The 17,697-nt window shown below is 40.3% G+C and overlaps 1 protein-coding gene across 3 annotated transcripts in view; it reads left to right on the top strand.

Annotated features, from left to right (window-relative positions):
• LOC104364320 (gamma-secretase activating protein) overlaps nucleotides 1-17,697 on the top strand; it is a 49,016-nt gene that overhangs the window by 21,696 nt on the left and 9,623 nt on the right. For 2 of the 3 annotated variants that reach the window (XM_042792150.1, XM_042792149.1), the window contains 11 exons: nucleotides 1,199-1,276; nucleotides 1,742-1,834; nucleotides 3,097-3,314; nucleotides 3,619-3,688; nucleotides 4,377-4,459; nucleotides 5,128-5,181; nucleotides 9,055-9,180; nucleotides 9,603-9,658; nucleotides 10,076-10,107; nucleotides 11,717-11,778; nucleotides 13,358-13,453. In XM_042792150.1, the coding sequence (XP_042648084.1) occupies nucleotides 1,199-1,276; nucleotides 1,742-1,834; nucleotides 3,097-3,314; nucleotides 3,619-3,688; nucleotides 4,377-4,459; nucleotides 5,128-5,181; nucleotides 9,055-9,180; nucleotides 9,603-9,658; nucleotides 10,076-10,107; nucleotides 11,717-11,778; nucleotides 13,358-13,453 (968 nt within the window). The remainder of the gene's footprint in view (nucleotides 1-1,198; nucleotides 1,277-1,741; nucleotides 1,835-3,096; nucleotides 3,315-3,618; nucleotides 3,689-4,376; nucleotides 4,460-5,127; nucleotides 5,182-9,054; nucleotides 9,181-9,602; nucleotides 9,659-10,075; nucleotides 10,108-11,716; nucleotides 11,779-13,357; nucleotides 13,454-17,697) is intronic. The other variant, XM_042792151.1, reaches the window with a different exon arrangement.

Genomic DNA, 17,697 nt, shown 5'->3' with positions numbered 1-17,697 from the left:
AGACTGGTCCTGAGATGACCCACAGAAGCAGTGGTATATCAGGTCCATAAACCACATTTTGGAGGCACATAAGGAGTTCAGCCTGTGCTGCAGCATCTGTAAACTTAGAAGTTTCCTGCCCACTGTTAAAACAGTCACTTGATGTAGTATAAACACTAAAGTCACGATGTTGCATGTATATTCTGCAGTGCTGGTATTACCTTGCATATGTTTGCATTGGCAAGTAGCAGGGTGGTGATCATGAGTATACTGACTGATTGCAAGCAAACTCCAGTCAATATCTTGTGTGAAAAACTTTGGTTTAGATGCCCCTTCATTGGTAGGGTTGCTGTTGGTCTTGGAGGTCTTATTTTTTTTTTTTTTTGCAGCACACAGATAGTGCATATCTCACTGCAAGGGTCAGGTATCAAAGTCCTGGATGAGTGGCTGAAGCATGGCTTATGATCTACCTTTTTTATTTGGTGGTCCTGTGAACTGTGGATCTATCATCTTATCTTGAATTTTCATGCACTTCTAAGTAGCATCCTGATTATGACACCATTCAGCCTTTAGGATATTGCAGCATGGACATTTAGGGGCCTGTTACTGTCTTCTTAGTTGTTTTAATCTTCAGCTTTTCTCAGAGGTCAAGGAAGTTTGAGGGCTCTATGTCATTTTTACGGGATGCCAGAAGAAGTATGGTGCAAGTCTAGAATAAAATAACAGCTGTGCTGATGCAAAGCCCATGCAAACACAGCATGTCTGAAATTAGTCTATGTTTAAACAGAGCTGAACTAAATTACAGCAAAAGGGCATGCAGATAAACAAACTGGAAATTCTTTAAAGCAGTTGAAAGAGCACCAAAATGCGAAGCACAGCTCCCTAAAGGTTTTGTTTGGTTTTTTTTGGGGGGGAGGTATTTTTACACAAGCTTGCTCTGGGGTAGAATGCTTCTTTAAACACAAACATAGGCTGTGCAGTGCATGGCCAGTTTCCACATACTAAAGAACTGCATTGTGTGGGTGCAAGTCTACTAAGTATGCAGCAGCTCTGTTTAGGATGAAGTCTATCTGTGCAGACAAACCCGTAAAGCAGTCTAAAATATCCCTGTTTGGGTGTATTGGCACAGCTGAAGTTTCTAGCTATAAAATCATACTTGGCTTGTAACAGATGGTGTTTACTGTTTGGGTTTTTAAAAAGTATTATTATATTTCCCCAGGTTACAACAAAACTTTTACAGTTTCTCTAGAAAGAACAGAATCTCATCAATTGAAGGAAGTGGCCTTTATGAATCTTGGTAGGTTACTTGTGCTACTTCCCTGCGTGCCTGCCATTCTCTGTCCCCAGCAGGGAGACGAATGGCTAACCCTTCCCTAGAAGGAAGGGATTTTTTTTTCTTGACTTTAAGTAATTGTGTTATTTTTCTGCATTTTTGCTTAACTTTTATACTTGGCATTTGATACTGCAATACCTCACTACTGCTAAGCAACTTCCTCTGAAATTGCTTCAGTCTGCTCTGGAGATCAGCTGCTGAGTTCCTGAGTGTCTCAAGCCTCTTGAATCCTCCTCTGGAAACCCAAATGTATTGCTAGTGTTTCCGGTGTTAATACAACAGCAGCTTTTAATTAACTCCTTTTATATTTCCTAGATATAATCAATTCCATCAGAGAGAAGTGGGCCAAGATGAGAATCATGTGAAGCAGCCTCTTAAAGCAAATAAGTGAACAAGTGCTAAATTGACCACTGTTATTTCTTTAAATAGACTATTATGTGGCTGCTTATTTGCCTGGCCAGTTCCTGCACCTCCTGAATATTCAGCATCCTGACCTGCTGTGCTATAGTTTATTTCTGACAGGTATAGTAAAACTGCTGCTTGAAGTAATTTTATTGTTGTAGTAGAAACTTGTTCAGATCTCTACATGAACGTTGTATTTTTCAATGTTTTCTTTATTGCACAGTGTGCTGAAGAAGGAGAGATTGAAAAAATAAGAATGGTATTTTTGCACTTTTCATTTTAAAAAGAGAATCTGAAGTGTCATTTCATACTTCATCTATTACGTACTTTTAGCTTGTTATGAAATGGAAGACCTTTCACTGAATTTGAAATTCTTTGCCTTGGTTTCATAGTTTCCCTTCCCCCATCTTTTCACATGCTTCTTGGTCCTCCACTGTTCTCAAATTTCACATGGAGATGTAAATTTGATTTTACATTTCCTTCCTCCAATTGAGTCGCTCTAAATGTGTGTGTTTGGAGGGTGTGGGGAGAGGAAATCTGTGTTTCCTTCACCTGATCAGGCTGATGCAATTTGATTTAGTCTCATCTGAGAGGCATGTTATTTCATTTCCAACAAACATGTCTTTATGGGAAGTGGGTTATTTTTAGAAGTGGGGGGCCTTTGTTTGAAAACAGAAAAGTGTTCTTCTGATTGGGTGAAGGAGGGGTGAGTAGTGGGAACTGGTGCAGGGGCAGCATCACAGGAAGCTAATACCTGTTGTACATAGATAATGAAATACTGCTCTGCTAGAAATGAGTGGAAAGCATCACTGTTGCATGGTGGACCCGATTTCTCTCATGCAAAGGGTCTGGAATCCTACTGTATAATACTGTGGTGATGAACCTTAGACTAGCATAATTAAAGTAATTTTGATTTGATGCTTCTATCAGTAACCATAGAGCAGAACTTTCCTGTTCTGGCCTTTGGGATTAATGGTAACAGGTCCATCAATACAAGTTTGTATCATGATTCTGCATGTGAGCAGTTCTGAACTGTACCAATATGCTTAGATGCTAATTCTAGTGTTGAATTTCTATTACTAGCCTTGTGCCCTTCTCTGTTCCATCCTGTGTTGTCTTATGACAGCATTGTGAGCCTCAAATCTGTACACCTTCTCTGCTTCAGCAGTAGGGAGGGAGAGAACTGAGTATGGACTGTGCTCCTCACTTACTTCTTTTGCCCAGCCACACCATTCCTCTCCCTCTTCAGCATAATACCAGGCAGCTAGCACAAGAGGCAGACTCTTCCTTACTGCTGGGGACCTGGGAGTCGTAATAGAAATACTGGTAGCAGCCAACTTTCATGTTCTTAGACCTTTTTATTCTCAAACCAATGTTCTTAGGTGAGGATGCAAGAATTGACATGTTGCAGAACTGCCCCATCCAATCTCCACTCGTGTCAACAGTCTTGGATTGCCGCGCAGGAAGTATGTATGCCGTGAGCATCAGTGACAGCGCCTTACTACAGTTCCTACAGAACAGCAAACAGGACGGTGAGAGATTGGCGGCTCTGCATTGTGCCCTGCTGTACTTCCAACACACGGAAGACTTGGAAATGCAGGTGGGAAAAGAACCTCCTCTAAGGTTTTTTCGGTGACCGATGTCTTATACAAAGCAGGGGCAGGGCATGAATGATGGCAGCCGAAGAAGAAACGTCCTGGTTCACATGTACCTTTAGGCAGTGCCATGGGGCTCATCAGCTGGGCTGCCCAAGTGTCTTTATTGGTCAAGGCTGTCCTGAAACATTTATCTCTGTATCACTACTTCATACAAAATGTTACTACCAAAACCAAAGTTTCTATAGTCTTTTACTACACATGCTTAAGCAGAGGGATGTGACAAACTCCCCATTCTCATTCTTACAGATTATTTGGTGGATTTCTGACAACCTGTCAACGTGTCATTCTTTTGACCCCATTCAAGAATTTATCATTGGTAGGTATTTCCTGCATACCCAGCTTCCCTGCATACCCTACTTGTGACAGTGTCACAAACCACCTCTCTTATGTCCAAACTTTGTGGTTATGATTTATGTTAACTGACCTGCATTTTGTGGTGTTAGAGATAATATCAGTAGTTTAGAAGATAGATAGATCTCTCAAAATCGGATTGGCATTAAAACTTTTCAAATGCATTCTTCTGTCTAGTGAGACAAGTAGATTTATTGTTATTTTGGGTCACTGGAGAGCAAATTCTCCATCTGGCTCCTGTCTTGGTTGTCTGGGATGTAAATAATTGAGATTGGAGTGGAGGAACAAATCTCCTCTAGCCTAGCCCAAACCATTTTTTCATAAGGATTTGGCATATCATGATATTCTTGTCTAATAGCTGATTCCCCAGCCTAGCCAGTGCGTGTCCTGTGCCCTGAGCCTTTGTACAAAGGACCCCTGCAGCGCTGAGCTGTAGCCAAGCAGCTGACCCGGCCCTGCAGCCATCTGGTCTTCTCTTCCTCCTTTTGTGCACAGAATGGGACCAGTTCCACCATGGAGGAAGCTGTTTCAGAGAGAGCAGCAGGATTTGTCCCTAAAAAAGTGTTAGACAAGGAACTGACCATGAAGCCTACTCTTGTTAACTGATACTTATAAGGGCAAAATTGTATAAACTCTTTTTACATTGCATTCAGCCTCTCTGTACTGCAGAATGTGTCCAGAAACTCACGACCTGGATAAACTTTTGCCCTACACATCACTGCTTGACTGGATTGGGGTAAGATAACAGCTGGTACTTCAGTTAATAGCTGGAGGGGGAGTTTGTTTTTCCTCCCTTAATACAGCCTTTAACTCGATGCCTTATCTTTTCATAGACATGCTCTAAATCCATCTCTCTGCTTTATGCCCATTTTATTTTGGCAAGTCTTAGCCATAGTGGTGTTTTCCGCAAGTCCTATTTTTTGTCAACAAATAAAAGCATTTATAAAACAAGAACAGCTGCTGTAACTGAATGGATGATTAAATCTCTGTTTTCATAGTGAGGTATTAATGTATCGCTTATCCTATAAGGTTTATAATGAATACAGAATATATTTAACTAGCAGAATCATGCAGTTATTTCCAAGACAAACAGTATCAGTAGAATTAAGATTTATGAGTAAGTTTGCAGAAGTAAAATAACTTTAGGCAAGACTTTACAGTTAGAGCAAATAGTTTATTTTAATTTCTCTGATCTGACACTGTTCTAATATGCTATCTTTTTTTAAAATGAGATGACTAAAAGAAACATATTCCCTATTTCTTTTTGGCAAAACTGAATGTACAGTTTTGGTTAGCTAACTAGTTTCACAAAGGAAATGGGTAATGAAGATTCACTGAGATACCAAACAGTCCCATGCTTTATGCTAAATGATTTACATTCTTATAATTTGTCTGTATTTATAGATTATCCCTGGTGTAACATGTGCAACAGACATTATTTCTCTACCTGTGTTAGAGGTAAGTTCCAGTATAAAGCCACATTTGTGTTTGCAGACTAGGAGCTTTTCCTTTGGGCGGGTGGAGATGTGCTAAGTACTAATGAAGCAGTGTCCCCACAGTCCTATCCAAAAATAGGGGTGAACAGAAAATTGCCCTGTTTGAAATGACTTATGCATTTACTAAAATGTCAGTTATTCAGACTGATGTTTGCTAGCTCAAAGATGATTTTTTTTTTTCCCCCTTTCTGAAGAGACTTTTTCCATTCAACAGGGAAGATCCTCCAAGAATTAAGTCTTGTTAGATTTGATTGATACCTCTTCATTTTGTGACTTTGTTAGCTGGAGGTAGGTTTGGCACAACAGACATGTAGGATTTCCACATATCTCTACATATCCCCACTTTGAAGGGTATTTCATTGTGCTGCTGTTGGTACCAGTGGTTCATGACCCTCTCACTTTGTTTTGTCCAGAGCATCCTGTGGTTGCACTGATGTCAGGTCTTTGGCTTAGCTAAATCTAGACAAATTCCTACACAGCCTGGAGGAGGTGGTGAGCTGCATGGGGAGAGCACATGCTATTTGGGTAGGAAATTGTACTTTCCGTTGAAAACAGCGTGAATGATTCTTCCCGTCTTCCATTCCACTCCCTCAGCTCCAGTTTAGAGAAATACTTGTAGTTTTCCTAAGTGTTCCCCTACAAAATCTGAAGGAGACTTTTAGTAAGCAGCTTGCTGTGGAGGGCTAATGGACTCAACTGTACCAGCAACACATGGGAGTAGACTCTGGATACATGACAATATTGTTTCATGTACCACTTTAACGAGGTCTTTCCTCCCTAGTGCTTATAAAGCTTCACCGTTCACAAAATCTTTTACAATCAGTGAAATTACCCACTACTCATTCCACAACAGTGCATCACAGCTGTGCTGCTGCAGATTCACATGACTGCTGTCAGGGAATTGGGCTTTGCATGCTTTGCTTGGGAAGGCTGCCCTGAGAGCTGGGACACCTGGGAAAATCAGATCTTGAGAAAAATTGTTGCTAGATAATCCCTGTAATTCACTGAGGTCAAAGTTGGCAGGCCTTTAATTTGTCTGAGATTGAACCTCAAGCCCCTGGGGGTAAATGCCTTTAGCAGCTATACTTCCTGATTGTGGAACTCATTTCCTATTTCTGTCTGAAACCTAAACAGATTGAAAAGGTCAGAGTTGAACGAAAGACAAATATTTCCTGCTACTTTTGACAGCAAATTGCTCTGACTCTTGAGTGAGGACAAAGATGATAATATACAGGTTAAGGTTTAGTGCTTTGGCTGCTTTGTACCACCCCAGTGACACAAACCCACCATGGCTCAAGTTCAGGTGGTCAGTTGTTGGTGTTTCAGTTGGTGTATGTTGCTGGCCTCACAAGTCAGACCCTGGTCACAAATCTGGTCTTACAAGTAGTATTTCTTTTGCAAAGATTTTATGGCATTTCACAGAGGCAATGGTGAATTGTTGCTTGAGAAGCTTTTTGGAGTTCTCAAGCTCATGAGTTGTTGAGAGCCTTTGGGAAGGATATGTCCATACTCACAAAAAAAAAATGATGGGTTTTGGGTAATAGGTGTATTTTTATCACTAAATTACTGTTCAGCAAGAGATATTGAGAGAGTCTGAGAAATGGGGAACAGTCGGTGCAATTGTCAAAAAACTACATAAGGATTGCAATTAATAAGAGTGGGTTTTATTTTTTTTTTTTTTCCTTTTAAATACAGAAACCAGACTTAAAGGGTGCAAACAGGCTTGATCAGAAGGGGAGGAAGAAGAAGGGAAGAAAATAGGAGGAGGTCCAGGGGAAGAGTGAAAAATGTGTAGTGCAGGCAATTGCCAGAGAGATCATCCCAGGAAAAGGCAGCCTCTCCCTCATGCTGTGCTGAGCCACTGGGGTGACGAGTGGCGTTTCAGTTAGTTACACAGCTCTCGGAATACCGTCACTGCTGGGGAGACATAGCACTACAGTTTCCCCGGAGAGGACATATAGCTCTTAAAGGTCATTGCCACCCTGCCTCCTTTCAGAGGGGTATAGCAGAGAGCTCTTTTTGTCTTCAGTTGAAAAACTACTAATGAAAGGCTTCATGGGAGCTTTTCATGGATTGCAACCTGGTTGGGCCTTGCTTTGATTTATGGCAATACAGTGTCTTTTAGGTGTTCATGCTTATGTATTAATTCTTGACTCTCTCAAAATGTCTGCAAAATATATACCACCTGAGACAAAGGAGCCTTCTCTTTCTAGTCTTTGCTCTGATGATCCTCAAGAAGTAACAGATTTAATTAAAATAATCCTTTACTTTAAACTTTTGACTTTTTAATGAGATCTAATACAGTGCAGGTTTTCAGTGGTGTCTGCTTTTAATTCTGAAGTCTACCACTTCCTGTTACAGATTCAGTATATGAAAGAAACTTGCTGTCTTGCTTCCCCCCTGCCACACATCAAACAAAATCCATTGTGGCCTGAATGCAATTTTGCAGTGGTGGTGCTGTCGCAGTTGCATAAATTGGTCACTAGATGATACCCTTAGGCTATATCCTTGATATTTCTCTGATTTCATATTGGTAACATTTAGGCAACATACTGTGGTAGTAGGTTGTAGATCTTGTTAGTTAGCTCCAGCAGGGTGAACATATGGTGCCATATGCACTCCACGTTCCCAGCTGCTAAATATAACTTAACATGATGCAAAAATTAGATTTATTTTTCTCTGCTACAGCTACAACAATAAAGCGACAATCAGCACTGGCAGCAAGAGGGATTGGCTGGCAGGATTGAGTCTCTGCAATTTATTTTCATTGGCAAATTGTAGTTTATAGTAGGAAGTGTTTTTAAAGGCTTCTGAGTCTTTCTTCTAAAGTTATTGTCATTGGAGAAAAGTAGGGAGGAAAGAGCAAAATCCAACATGTTAATGCAAGATGGAGGAATATTGTGAAGTCAAACTTCTCTTCCTTCAAATATCACTACTGCAGTGTCTGTATTGGGAGACAGATGTATATAAAGAGGGGCAAGAACAGCTAGTCTCTTGGTTTTTAAAACTGCCAGAAAGAATTGCCTTAATCTCATCTCTTCCTCAGCAATGATAACATCATTCCCGCTTTATAAACAGCGGCTTCAAATCTTTATACCCAGTCCAAGAATTAGCTCAGGAAACCAGTGTGTGTTTGTTTGGGGTTTTTTCCTCCTGTCTGTTCACAGCTGAGTCTAAATTAATTTCAGCATTAGAGTCAAAGGTATTAGAACTGCTATGGAAATGTTTGGTTTTTGTTTCTTTTCTGAGATGAGGCAATGTTACTTGAGGTTGGCAAATGGATGTTTGCAATGTAAGTATTAATGCAGCTTGAAAAGAGTGGGAGCCTGCAGCTGCCAGGGTTATGGTGGTGTTCCTCTATTTGGAACTACTAGAAACCCGGAATGGGATTTATTTGACCAAATGTAAACATTCACATCTAAGTCAGTTGCCTAAGGCTCCTTTTAGTCAGTGGAAGTCTAGGCAGTAGGGCTAGTGTAGTCTGTGGTGCAGTCCTTCCCATCCCACCCCCAACATGTGAAATAGGTCAGCTGAATTACGACCTGGAAGTACTCCTTTCTTCCAAGTGACTTAAAAGTATCCTGAGGTGGCAAAGTATCTGCATTACAGGCACCAAATCTTGACCTCAAATTTAAGTAAGTGCTACCCCTGCCATCAGATCAAGGAAATAAAAGTACTGGGGAAAAAATAGAGTAACTGCTTCTAACTTTTTTCACTTAGATTGTTATGAAGCTACATTAATCACAGTTCTTTCCAATCGCTTAGTTGGGAGGGTGATTAGGTATTTCTTGAAGAGTGCAATCTGTATTCATGCTTTCCCTGCAATACTTTGCAGTTCCAAAACTCCAAAGGCTTCTGGGAGAAACTCAACTCAAACTTGGAGAGTGTGAAGTATGCAGAGCCACACTTGCATTACCACAGTAACGTGCTCAGAAGAGAATGGCGTAACCTTTCAGAAGAGGTAAATAGGCATGTACCAGAACAGTCTCCAGAGCTGCCTCTGAAGTGGATGTTTTAAAGCCAAACACATAAGTGTTGGCTTTTTTTTATTTTGAGGATAAAGAAATGGGCATCTGATTGAGAAGCAAAAAGACTTGCAGTCATTTTACTTATAAGGTGATTGCCTGTAAGTCTTACTCTATTAAAATAATGTAAGAAACTAAACAAAAGCAGAGTTTGCATGTACCTGTCTTGCCATGCAGGTTAGATGTGTGTGAGTGCCTATGAGCATGGGTAATTGGAAGGTGGGTTGAAGCCCCACCATGCTTTATTTAGCATTCAGAGGGAAAACCAATTTCATTTTAAATCTGCATTTTATCAGGGAGTATTTTATTTGGCCTTCTACTTTGTTCATTTGGGGATTTTTGTTCGTTTTCACACCAGAGAGAGGAGAGAACCACCACAGCATATTTGAGGAATATTTTTGAAAATGCCAAAAAGTAGGTACTATTTGCTATTACATTTACCCTTTCTTATTTTGTTGAAGCCTGTTGAAGTATTTAATGTGCTATTTAAATAGCTGATTAGGTATCTGATTAGATTATTTTAAGGAAGATTATCCAGCTGAAAATCAGTTACTGAAATCCTTGTAATCACTGCAGCATGATCTGAAATATCCAGGTCTCTAGTGCTAGGGTATTTATGGTAGATGTGAAGAGTTATTCTTATGCAACCTGGACAATTTGAACTTTTTTAGTGCTATTTAATATCTTTATTAAATGTAGTCACATGTACAGTTCTTGAATTTCTTTAGCTGCCTTTGAAAGATCAAAGGGCCATTTAAGCTTTTTAATGTCCTTATCAAATCCTTTAGAGTAATGCATATGAAACAAGCCAATTTTTGTTTCAAACCCCAGGGTGCTTTCTCATCTGGACACTTGGGACTCTGGTAAGTAAAACTTGTCTTGATGTAGGCCTTAGCTGTAAGGTTTATTAGAATATTTCCATCTAGCTGTTGTTGGCTAAAAATACATTGCTCTGTCTGTTTTCAGCACTGAAGAGTCTGAGGCATTAAGATGTGTGGTTATTCAATAGGAAACCATTGAAAATAAGGTTCCTGCTTCATATTAGATCTAACAACATAAGCAGTCAACCTTTGTCTGGCTAAGGATTTCTTCTTCAGGATTTTTCTCCTGGAGCAAAGTTTCAATGATGCCCCATTACTGTTGAGTCTTGTCCACTTATAGAGTTGCCTTTGCAACTCTAAAACTTGTGTACAGTAGGAGATTATGGCTGGTGAAAAAACATGGTGTAGAGAAAGCACATGTAATGAATTTTCCTAGAACCAGGAACACTTGAGTTTGTGATGCTCAGTTCCTCTGTCACAAATAAGTAAAACTGAATTTAGTAGTAAATTATATTTCTGCTGTTCACACACCACTGCCTTCTATGTGTCCTGCCAGTGTGTGCTGTGAAATGATGCTGATCTAAGTGCTGCTCACTCCTTTTATTATGAAGAATTTTCAGCGCATTCATTTCTAGCCCCTAACACCAGTCGTCTGCACCACTGCTGGTTATAGCTATGGACTCTGACTCGGAGGGACTTTGTATAAACTTTGTGGGCCTCAGGTTCGTGTTTTCCAAAGGTGCTTACTGATAAAGAAGTCAGATGTTTAACTGGTACTAGAGAATTTCTAGATAGCTGCCAGCCGGTAACAAGCATCAGTGTAGTATATCTTCCCTGTAGATTTTTCTTCAGGTCCTTTAAAATCAAGCAACACATATCTTTGTGCAGCTCAGTGGTCGACTAAATATATTTCAAGATGAGCAAAGATGACTGGAAAAAACTTTGTAAAAGTTTAGCAGTTGGATATGTAAAATGTTGACTTGATTTTACGCTACATGATGAAATAGGAGATTGTTTTTCTTCCTTTGCTGTTAGTAGACAGGAAGCACTGATTAGGAAATACGGGCTCCTCGATTTCAGTAGTACTGTAACCTCCTTCCAGTTAGTTAGGAAAGTTGAGTTCTTTTACATAGCAGTGTGCAAATCTAAATAACAAGCAGCCAGACCATGGGAGGGAACTAGGAAAGTGGGAGGTGATTCTGTGGAGTATTTACTTTCTGTCTAGCCATTTCCCTGGAAAACCCATGCAGCTGTTTTACCTTGTTTGTTTGTAAATGACAAGATCTAACGAGCACATTCATTTGCACTGATGTTACCAGGTGTGCATCTGCCCTCTACTGAATCACCACACTGTGATAACTCTTACTTAAATATCAAAGAAAAAAGTAAAGCAAATAAAAGTGGTATGACAGGCTTGTGTTCTCTCTGTGTTAAGCACTTGAGGGGGAAGATGGCAGATACAGGGTTATTTTGCACTCGTCAGTTCTCTCTTATGCTGTCCTTGATTCTTCACTACCTTAGTTGTGTGAGTAGATCAAACCACTTCTGTATGTTTGTGCATGTTTCTAAGTACTTTTGAAACTGGTTGAAGCCTCGTGGTATTTCCTATAGTGTCGTGTCCTTGAGTGATTTTTTATTCTGTTTATTTCAGAGGAAAGGCTGGTACCACTCTTTCAAGAGGAGGATTATCAGCAGCAATTACTGATGGGACTGGTATGTGCTTTTGTCACATGTGCACTAGAGGACGCACAGCCTCAACAAATGTAAAGAATAAGCTTATAAATTCCAGTGCTAAGTAGAAGCTCACTCAGAGTAGCTATAGGACAAACATGGTACTTCCTAAGTTTTAGAGTTCGTAGTCATGATAGCATCTTAACAGGTCATTATATCATAAGGCATAGGGGGAAAAACAGCAATGGAAAGTTGATTTGTCAAAATGCTTTTTCCCAATGCAACTTTTCTTTGGCTAGAAACTGTTATCCTGGAGTTCATGTTTAATCTGTCGGTTATTTTTGGACTAATTTACATCCTTAAAACATGTATAAATGTTTTCCCCACACACTACTTTCCTCAAAGAGAAGATCACAGATCTTCTTTCTCCTCAATTTAACACCTTTTTTCTGTCTCCTTTTCCTTCTACCTCGCTCCTGGGACTGCTATAGTTATTCTGAGGTCCCTTCCTCTTTTGCACTGTTTACACAGATGATCTCCCTAAAGGATCGACCATCCTTATGCTTCTGGGTAGTAAATCCAATCTCAAATCCCTGCCTGTCCTCCCTCTGTCTAAATACACATCTTCACTTATCTCTTGTTCTCTTAATATTAAAACCAAATAAAACTCTTCAGCATGTACTGGAAGGTCTCAGCACTGCATCTGTGAAGAGCATATCAACACTGTCCTGTCCGTCAAAATCTAAGGCAAATTTTCATTCTTTGCGGTCTTGTCCCCTTGTTTCCAAGTTTTGCCTCTTGGTCTCTGAAGCTTCTTTACATTCCCTCCCTGCAGTTTTTTCAGACAGATCCAAAAAGCAGGTCACTGCTGCCCTTACTGTATGCTTTCCTAATACCTATATTGCTGTCCTGACACACTGAGATTAATCTACTTGTAAACACTTTGAGACAGAGATTTTTATTTTCCTCAGTTTTACTCTGAGCTTTGAAACAAATAATACTTCATAGTAATTCTCATCAAAGAACCAGCATGGACTTGAGTTGCAATCCAAAGCTACATGAGGTCAGAGAATATTTCAGAGAGGAGGAGGTAGGGACTGGCATGAACTGTATGATAACAGACACCTGATTTTAAAGACTTTACAATTAATGTTTAATCTGAAGTTCCCATTAATCACTTAGGTTCTCAGGTTCTTGGGTACTACCACAAACTGTAATTGTGTTGGTTTTCTCTATTGTAAAATCCCTCGGGTTTATTTGTATGTAAAAAATTACTTACATTCTCAGGATTCAGTGTTCATATTAAAATCCTTCTTTCACCCTGTTCACTTGGCTTGACCCAGAGCGGTGCAAGAACTGTAAGCTTTTTCTCTTCGATGTCACTGAAAGTTCAACATAGCACTTATTTTGCTGAATTTGCACCAAGTAACCATTTTGAATATTCACATCTGCTGTTGAATTTGTCAAGATAGTATGGTAGCTTGGGATCTCGCTCTGGAGTTTCGTAACAGAGAAACCTTTTGTTGTGCTAATGCCTGTTGATCAGGCCCTGAACCTGCTGGAGTTTTTACATCTACTTGAAGATGCCCAAGGACACTGAATTATTGACTTTTTTTTCTAGATGGTTGCTCAGCTAAAGGATCACCTTATGAGACATCTACAGTATGTAGGAAAAAAGAAGATTGACCAAATTGTTTTGGATTACGTTGCAAACCTGGTTAGTTTGATTTCCTGGTCACTATTGTGAGCAAGCATTTATTTGTTGAGATTAGTGTCTTGTGTATGTACTGTGTGTGTATATAGCATGCATTTGATGGGAGGAGATTGTTTTTAAGATGTTTAATCATATTTTGATGTTTAATATTGTATATATTGATAAAGGAAATAATAATACTTAAATAATATTAAAAAGAGTTGTATTGGTCACTCAGAATACGGAAGAAACAGTTCCCTTTACAGCTTGTACAAATATGGTCTGCTCTCAGAAGTGAAAATGTGAACTCATCCTGAAAGTTGAAAGAATGGTCTTTAGATGCATTTTGTTCATGTAGAATACATTGCTGCATGTAATGAAAGTGTCATCAGGGGAAATACAGATCAAGAAAAAAATATTTCTCTATTATGACATGAGAGTAAATCTTCACTGCTCCTACATACTGACTTTGATGGGCTTTTTGTGAGTGTAACAGAGACAGTTTTGTCTGAAGAAAGCCATGTAAACTACAGTGAAAATTTGCTTTCCAAATCTTACTTTTCTGGCTTTCATCCTCATAAGAGAAACTTTTAAAAAAAAAGTAAGCTGTAAAAACTGTGGCTGTTGTGCATAGAAATTATTGTACCTGGTTTTGTCTGTCTCAACATCAGGTCCTTTAAGTGCAGAATGCAGAGTGCACAAAAGCTCACATGGCAACTAGCAAGTCAAGTACTTTGTGCTAGCCCTGCCACACTGTTCAGTAAAAACTCCCCACAGTGCTGTTTTCTAGGGAAGGAAATCTTGGAAAACTTTCTCGAGGCTACTGGTGCCTGCATCTTTTCAGAAGTCCTGTGTAAATTGGCTGTGCTCTCAGTGTTACGGTGTTCTCTGACCCACTGCAGCTTCCACTGAGGTTACTGGCTTTTCTATTCAGGCCTGGCTCTATAGCTTGACAGGTTGTTTCACTGGTAATTGTCAGTCTGTTTTCTGTATCTTTACAGGAAAGAAATTAAAACTAGTGGCTGATTAAAATAGGGAACAGTACAGCATGAACCAAAGCTTTGTACCTGAAAACAGTGCTGAATAAAAGCACAAGTGAAATGTTTATTTTCCTTTCATTCATTTTCCAGTTATCATTTGTTCATTCGTAATGTAAACTAAGATAAAATATGAAAACACTTATCCAGCCTTGATCTTCAAGACTAAATTACCGCAGACTAAATCTTACAATCAAAACAGATCTGAGCCCTCTCCATCAGCAAACTCTCAGGATTAATTTTTTTTTTTTTTTTTTTTAATATCACTAAAAGTAAGAACCTTAGCTAGAAACTCTTACGTCTTAAATCTTTCTATATCCTAAATGTTTGGAAAGTTCTTCAGGGGAATGAACTGTTTTGATTATTCCGACAGTTTTCTGTAGCATCAGCAGCATGTAGCTGAGCTGCTGAAACTAATGGAAGAGGCTTGAAGTTATTTGCTTGTCTGCTGTCATAAAATATTTTTTTATTACATTCAGGAGCAAAGGAGTGGCTGAGAATAGGGCTCCGTGGTGTGTAGCCACTCTATAAATCAATTGCAGCTGAAGTCGAAGTAGCCAAGACATGGGAGCATCGACAGTTTCTCATAAAACAGGCTAGCAGCTGATTGCTGTCAGAGAACTGGGTGTATTTGTGTACAGAGAAGTAATGTGGGGAAGTGTGAATGAAATGTCCCAGTGGGAATTCCCTTATTTGCTGAGGAGGTCTGCCGAGTCTGAATATGGCTGGTGAACAGTCCACGTGCCACCTAGCCTGCAGCAGTTGCTTGTATGTCCGTATTCTCTCTCGCTCCTGCAATCACTTTGTCTTAGCTTTACTCCCTATCTGTTTCTCTCTCTCTCTTCATTTCAGTGGGGCAGGAAAAGGGGAGAAATAACTTACAGAAGCAGTATGACATTTGCTGCCCTGAGAGCAAGCGGAAAGGAAGGCAGAGTGAACAGCCAGGCTGTGGCACAGGAAGGAGGCAGACCAGAATAAACTGTTGAAATTTCTCTGGAAGTCACTGCAGTGGCTGCACCTTTTTCACTGATGTCTGTGGCTAGCTACCGTCTGATGTGGTTTCAACTTTAGAGCAATAGAAGACAGGCACCATTTGGATTTGAGTTTCCTCAGAAGGAGGAGGACTGCCTCGTATTCCCTGCATGGGAGGGGGATCTGGAAGACAGACATCAAGACCTTGTCTCATTCCCTTTTCACGTTTGCCCCTGATTCTTTTCTTTGACTGCATCCATTTCTTTCCTGTAGAAGCAGCCACAGGAGCTGAGCACTTGCGGTTCCAAATAACACTAGGGGAACTTCAGTCTACTCAACACCATTGCCTGAAAATGTAGATGATTCAAGACAGCAGGCTGCTTTGCAAATGTCAGCCTAGGCCCTACTACATGCATTGCTTCACTGTTGATCATGAGTTCTCTCACTAGTTTAGAGCACTCCAAGGGAAATGGCTTCCAATACTTGCCCAGGAAAACCTCATATTATAAGTCTTTGTTACTAAATTAAAAATGGCTTTGCCATGAAGTATGGGTTTAGCTCTTGACTTGCATCCCCCAGAAACACACTGCTAGCTTTGGGGAGGAAGCTGCCAGTACTCCCTCTATAAAACAGATGTTTCCTTTCTCTCAGGCACGTTACTCTGTGTGTTAGATACTGAAAAGAGTTTGAGCCATGGCTTCTCTTTCTGATGTATTTTCTACGATGTCCATTGTAGATGGTAGATACTGATCCCCGGATTGAGTAGTGCTGTTGCTGAGGGTGTCATGTCTCAGGCATACATGTATTTAAGTATGTTGTGATAGCTAGGTTGACTATGACTTAAGTTGTTGTCTTTCTATACCCTTTGAAAGCCATACAGTTTCCTGTATTGTTAAGTAAAGAATATTGATTCTAGAGTATCATAACCATGAAAACAATTTTTGTTGCACAAATAATAAGAGGTGATTTTGGAGTTTGTAAGCACGTTCCCGTCATCTCAACACTGATCTTCAGATCCAGCTGTAGCTCCTGCTACAGAGGCCTTAGCTGCAGCCTATGTGCTGGCCAGAGATGAAAGTCATTCTGGCAGCAGGTGTGATTCTTGTGACCCTTCTCTGAAAACTGGAAATCACTTATTTCCTGGAAAAGGAGTGGAGAAAACTTGCCATGCTCCAGGAAGATTAAACTGGAGCTTTCCACTGCATCCAGAAAGTATGAAGATGGAAAGTATTAGGTGTTTTTTCTGCATCAGGTAGCTGTGCAAGGCTGGATGGAGTGGTGGAGAGTGGAGGGAAAAGGTACTACCTTGTAGAGCTTTCTGGCCAAGGTATGGAGGAGAGCACTCAGGAGCACTGTTGAAGACCAATACTCCTGTTCTGGCCTTTGCATATGAACCTCTCCTGTGTGTCTTGCTTCTCTCTTGCTCAGAGCCTGTGACAAGTTAGAGGTTGGAGAGGGCATAGCCTGAGGAGAAAAGAGAGTGGGGAAAAAGGGTTCCTGGATTCTGGCCATCTTGGGGTAAAAAAGGTTTGTAACTTCTTGTGACACCTCCCTGCAAAGCAGGGGTCAGACTTGCTTCCTGAGAGTTTCCTGGGATTGACTGATTAGTGCACTTTGAGGCCCAAAGATAAAAGGCATAGAGGAAGTGTCTCAATTCTGTTACTGAGATATGGAAGTGGTTACATGTGACAACCGTGAGGGGCTGGCTAGAGGAAGTTATTTCAACTCCTTCATGTGTGGTTTCTCTCAGCTGCAGAAGCTTAGAAGGCCCCAGTGAGAACAGGGCATGTGGCTTTTGTATACTGACAGTCTGTACTGGCGGTCAGCCTGGGAGCACAAAGCAGCAACAATATGGACCAAAGGGTTGTTTTACTTCACTGTGAACAAAAAGAAAACTCAATAGAGAAGGAGAGGCATTTGCTTGTGTCATGTCTCCTTGCCAGGACGATCTGTGATTCCTCCTGCAGACTTTTCTCAGCAAACTGAGTATTCTGTTGTCTTCAGCATCATCCAGTTTTGTGTGGGCCCTCGGGACCTTTCATTGCCAAATGCTCAGCCACTTAGACACTGAGTTTTTGCTTTCAGGGCAAACAGATCTTTGAGAATTTCATGCAAGAGCATGAGATCAGTTGATCACCAAGAAGCACAGTGTGTTAAGATGTTGTATGTTTTGCACAATCCTTTGGTCAGCTGGAAGCACTTACTTTAAACTTCTGGAATAGGGCAATTCAGTTACAATTCAAATTTTAAGCCTTTAGG

This window comes from Tyto alba, unplaced genomic scaffold, assembly GCF_018691265.1.
Source record: "Tyto alba isolate M040663 unplaced genomic scaffold, T.alba_DEE_v4.0 Super-Scaffold_2, whole genome shotgun sequence".
In the NCBI taxonomy this organism is placed as follows: Eukaryota; Metazoa; Chordata; class Aves; order Strigiformes; family Tytonidae; genus Tyto; species Tyto alba.
This window is presented reverse-complemented; position numbering and strand designations above follow the sequence as displayed.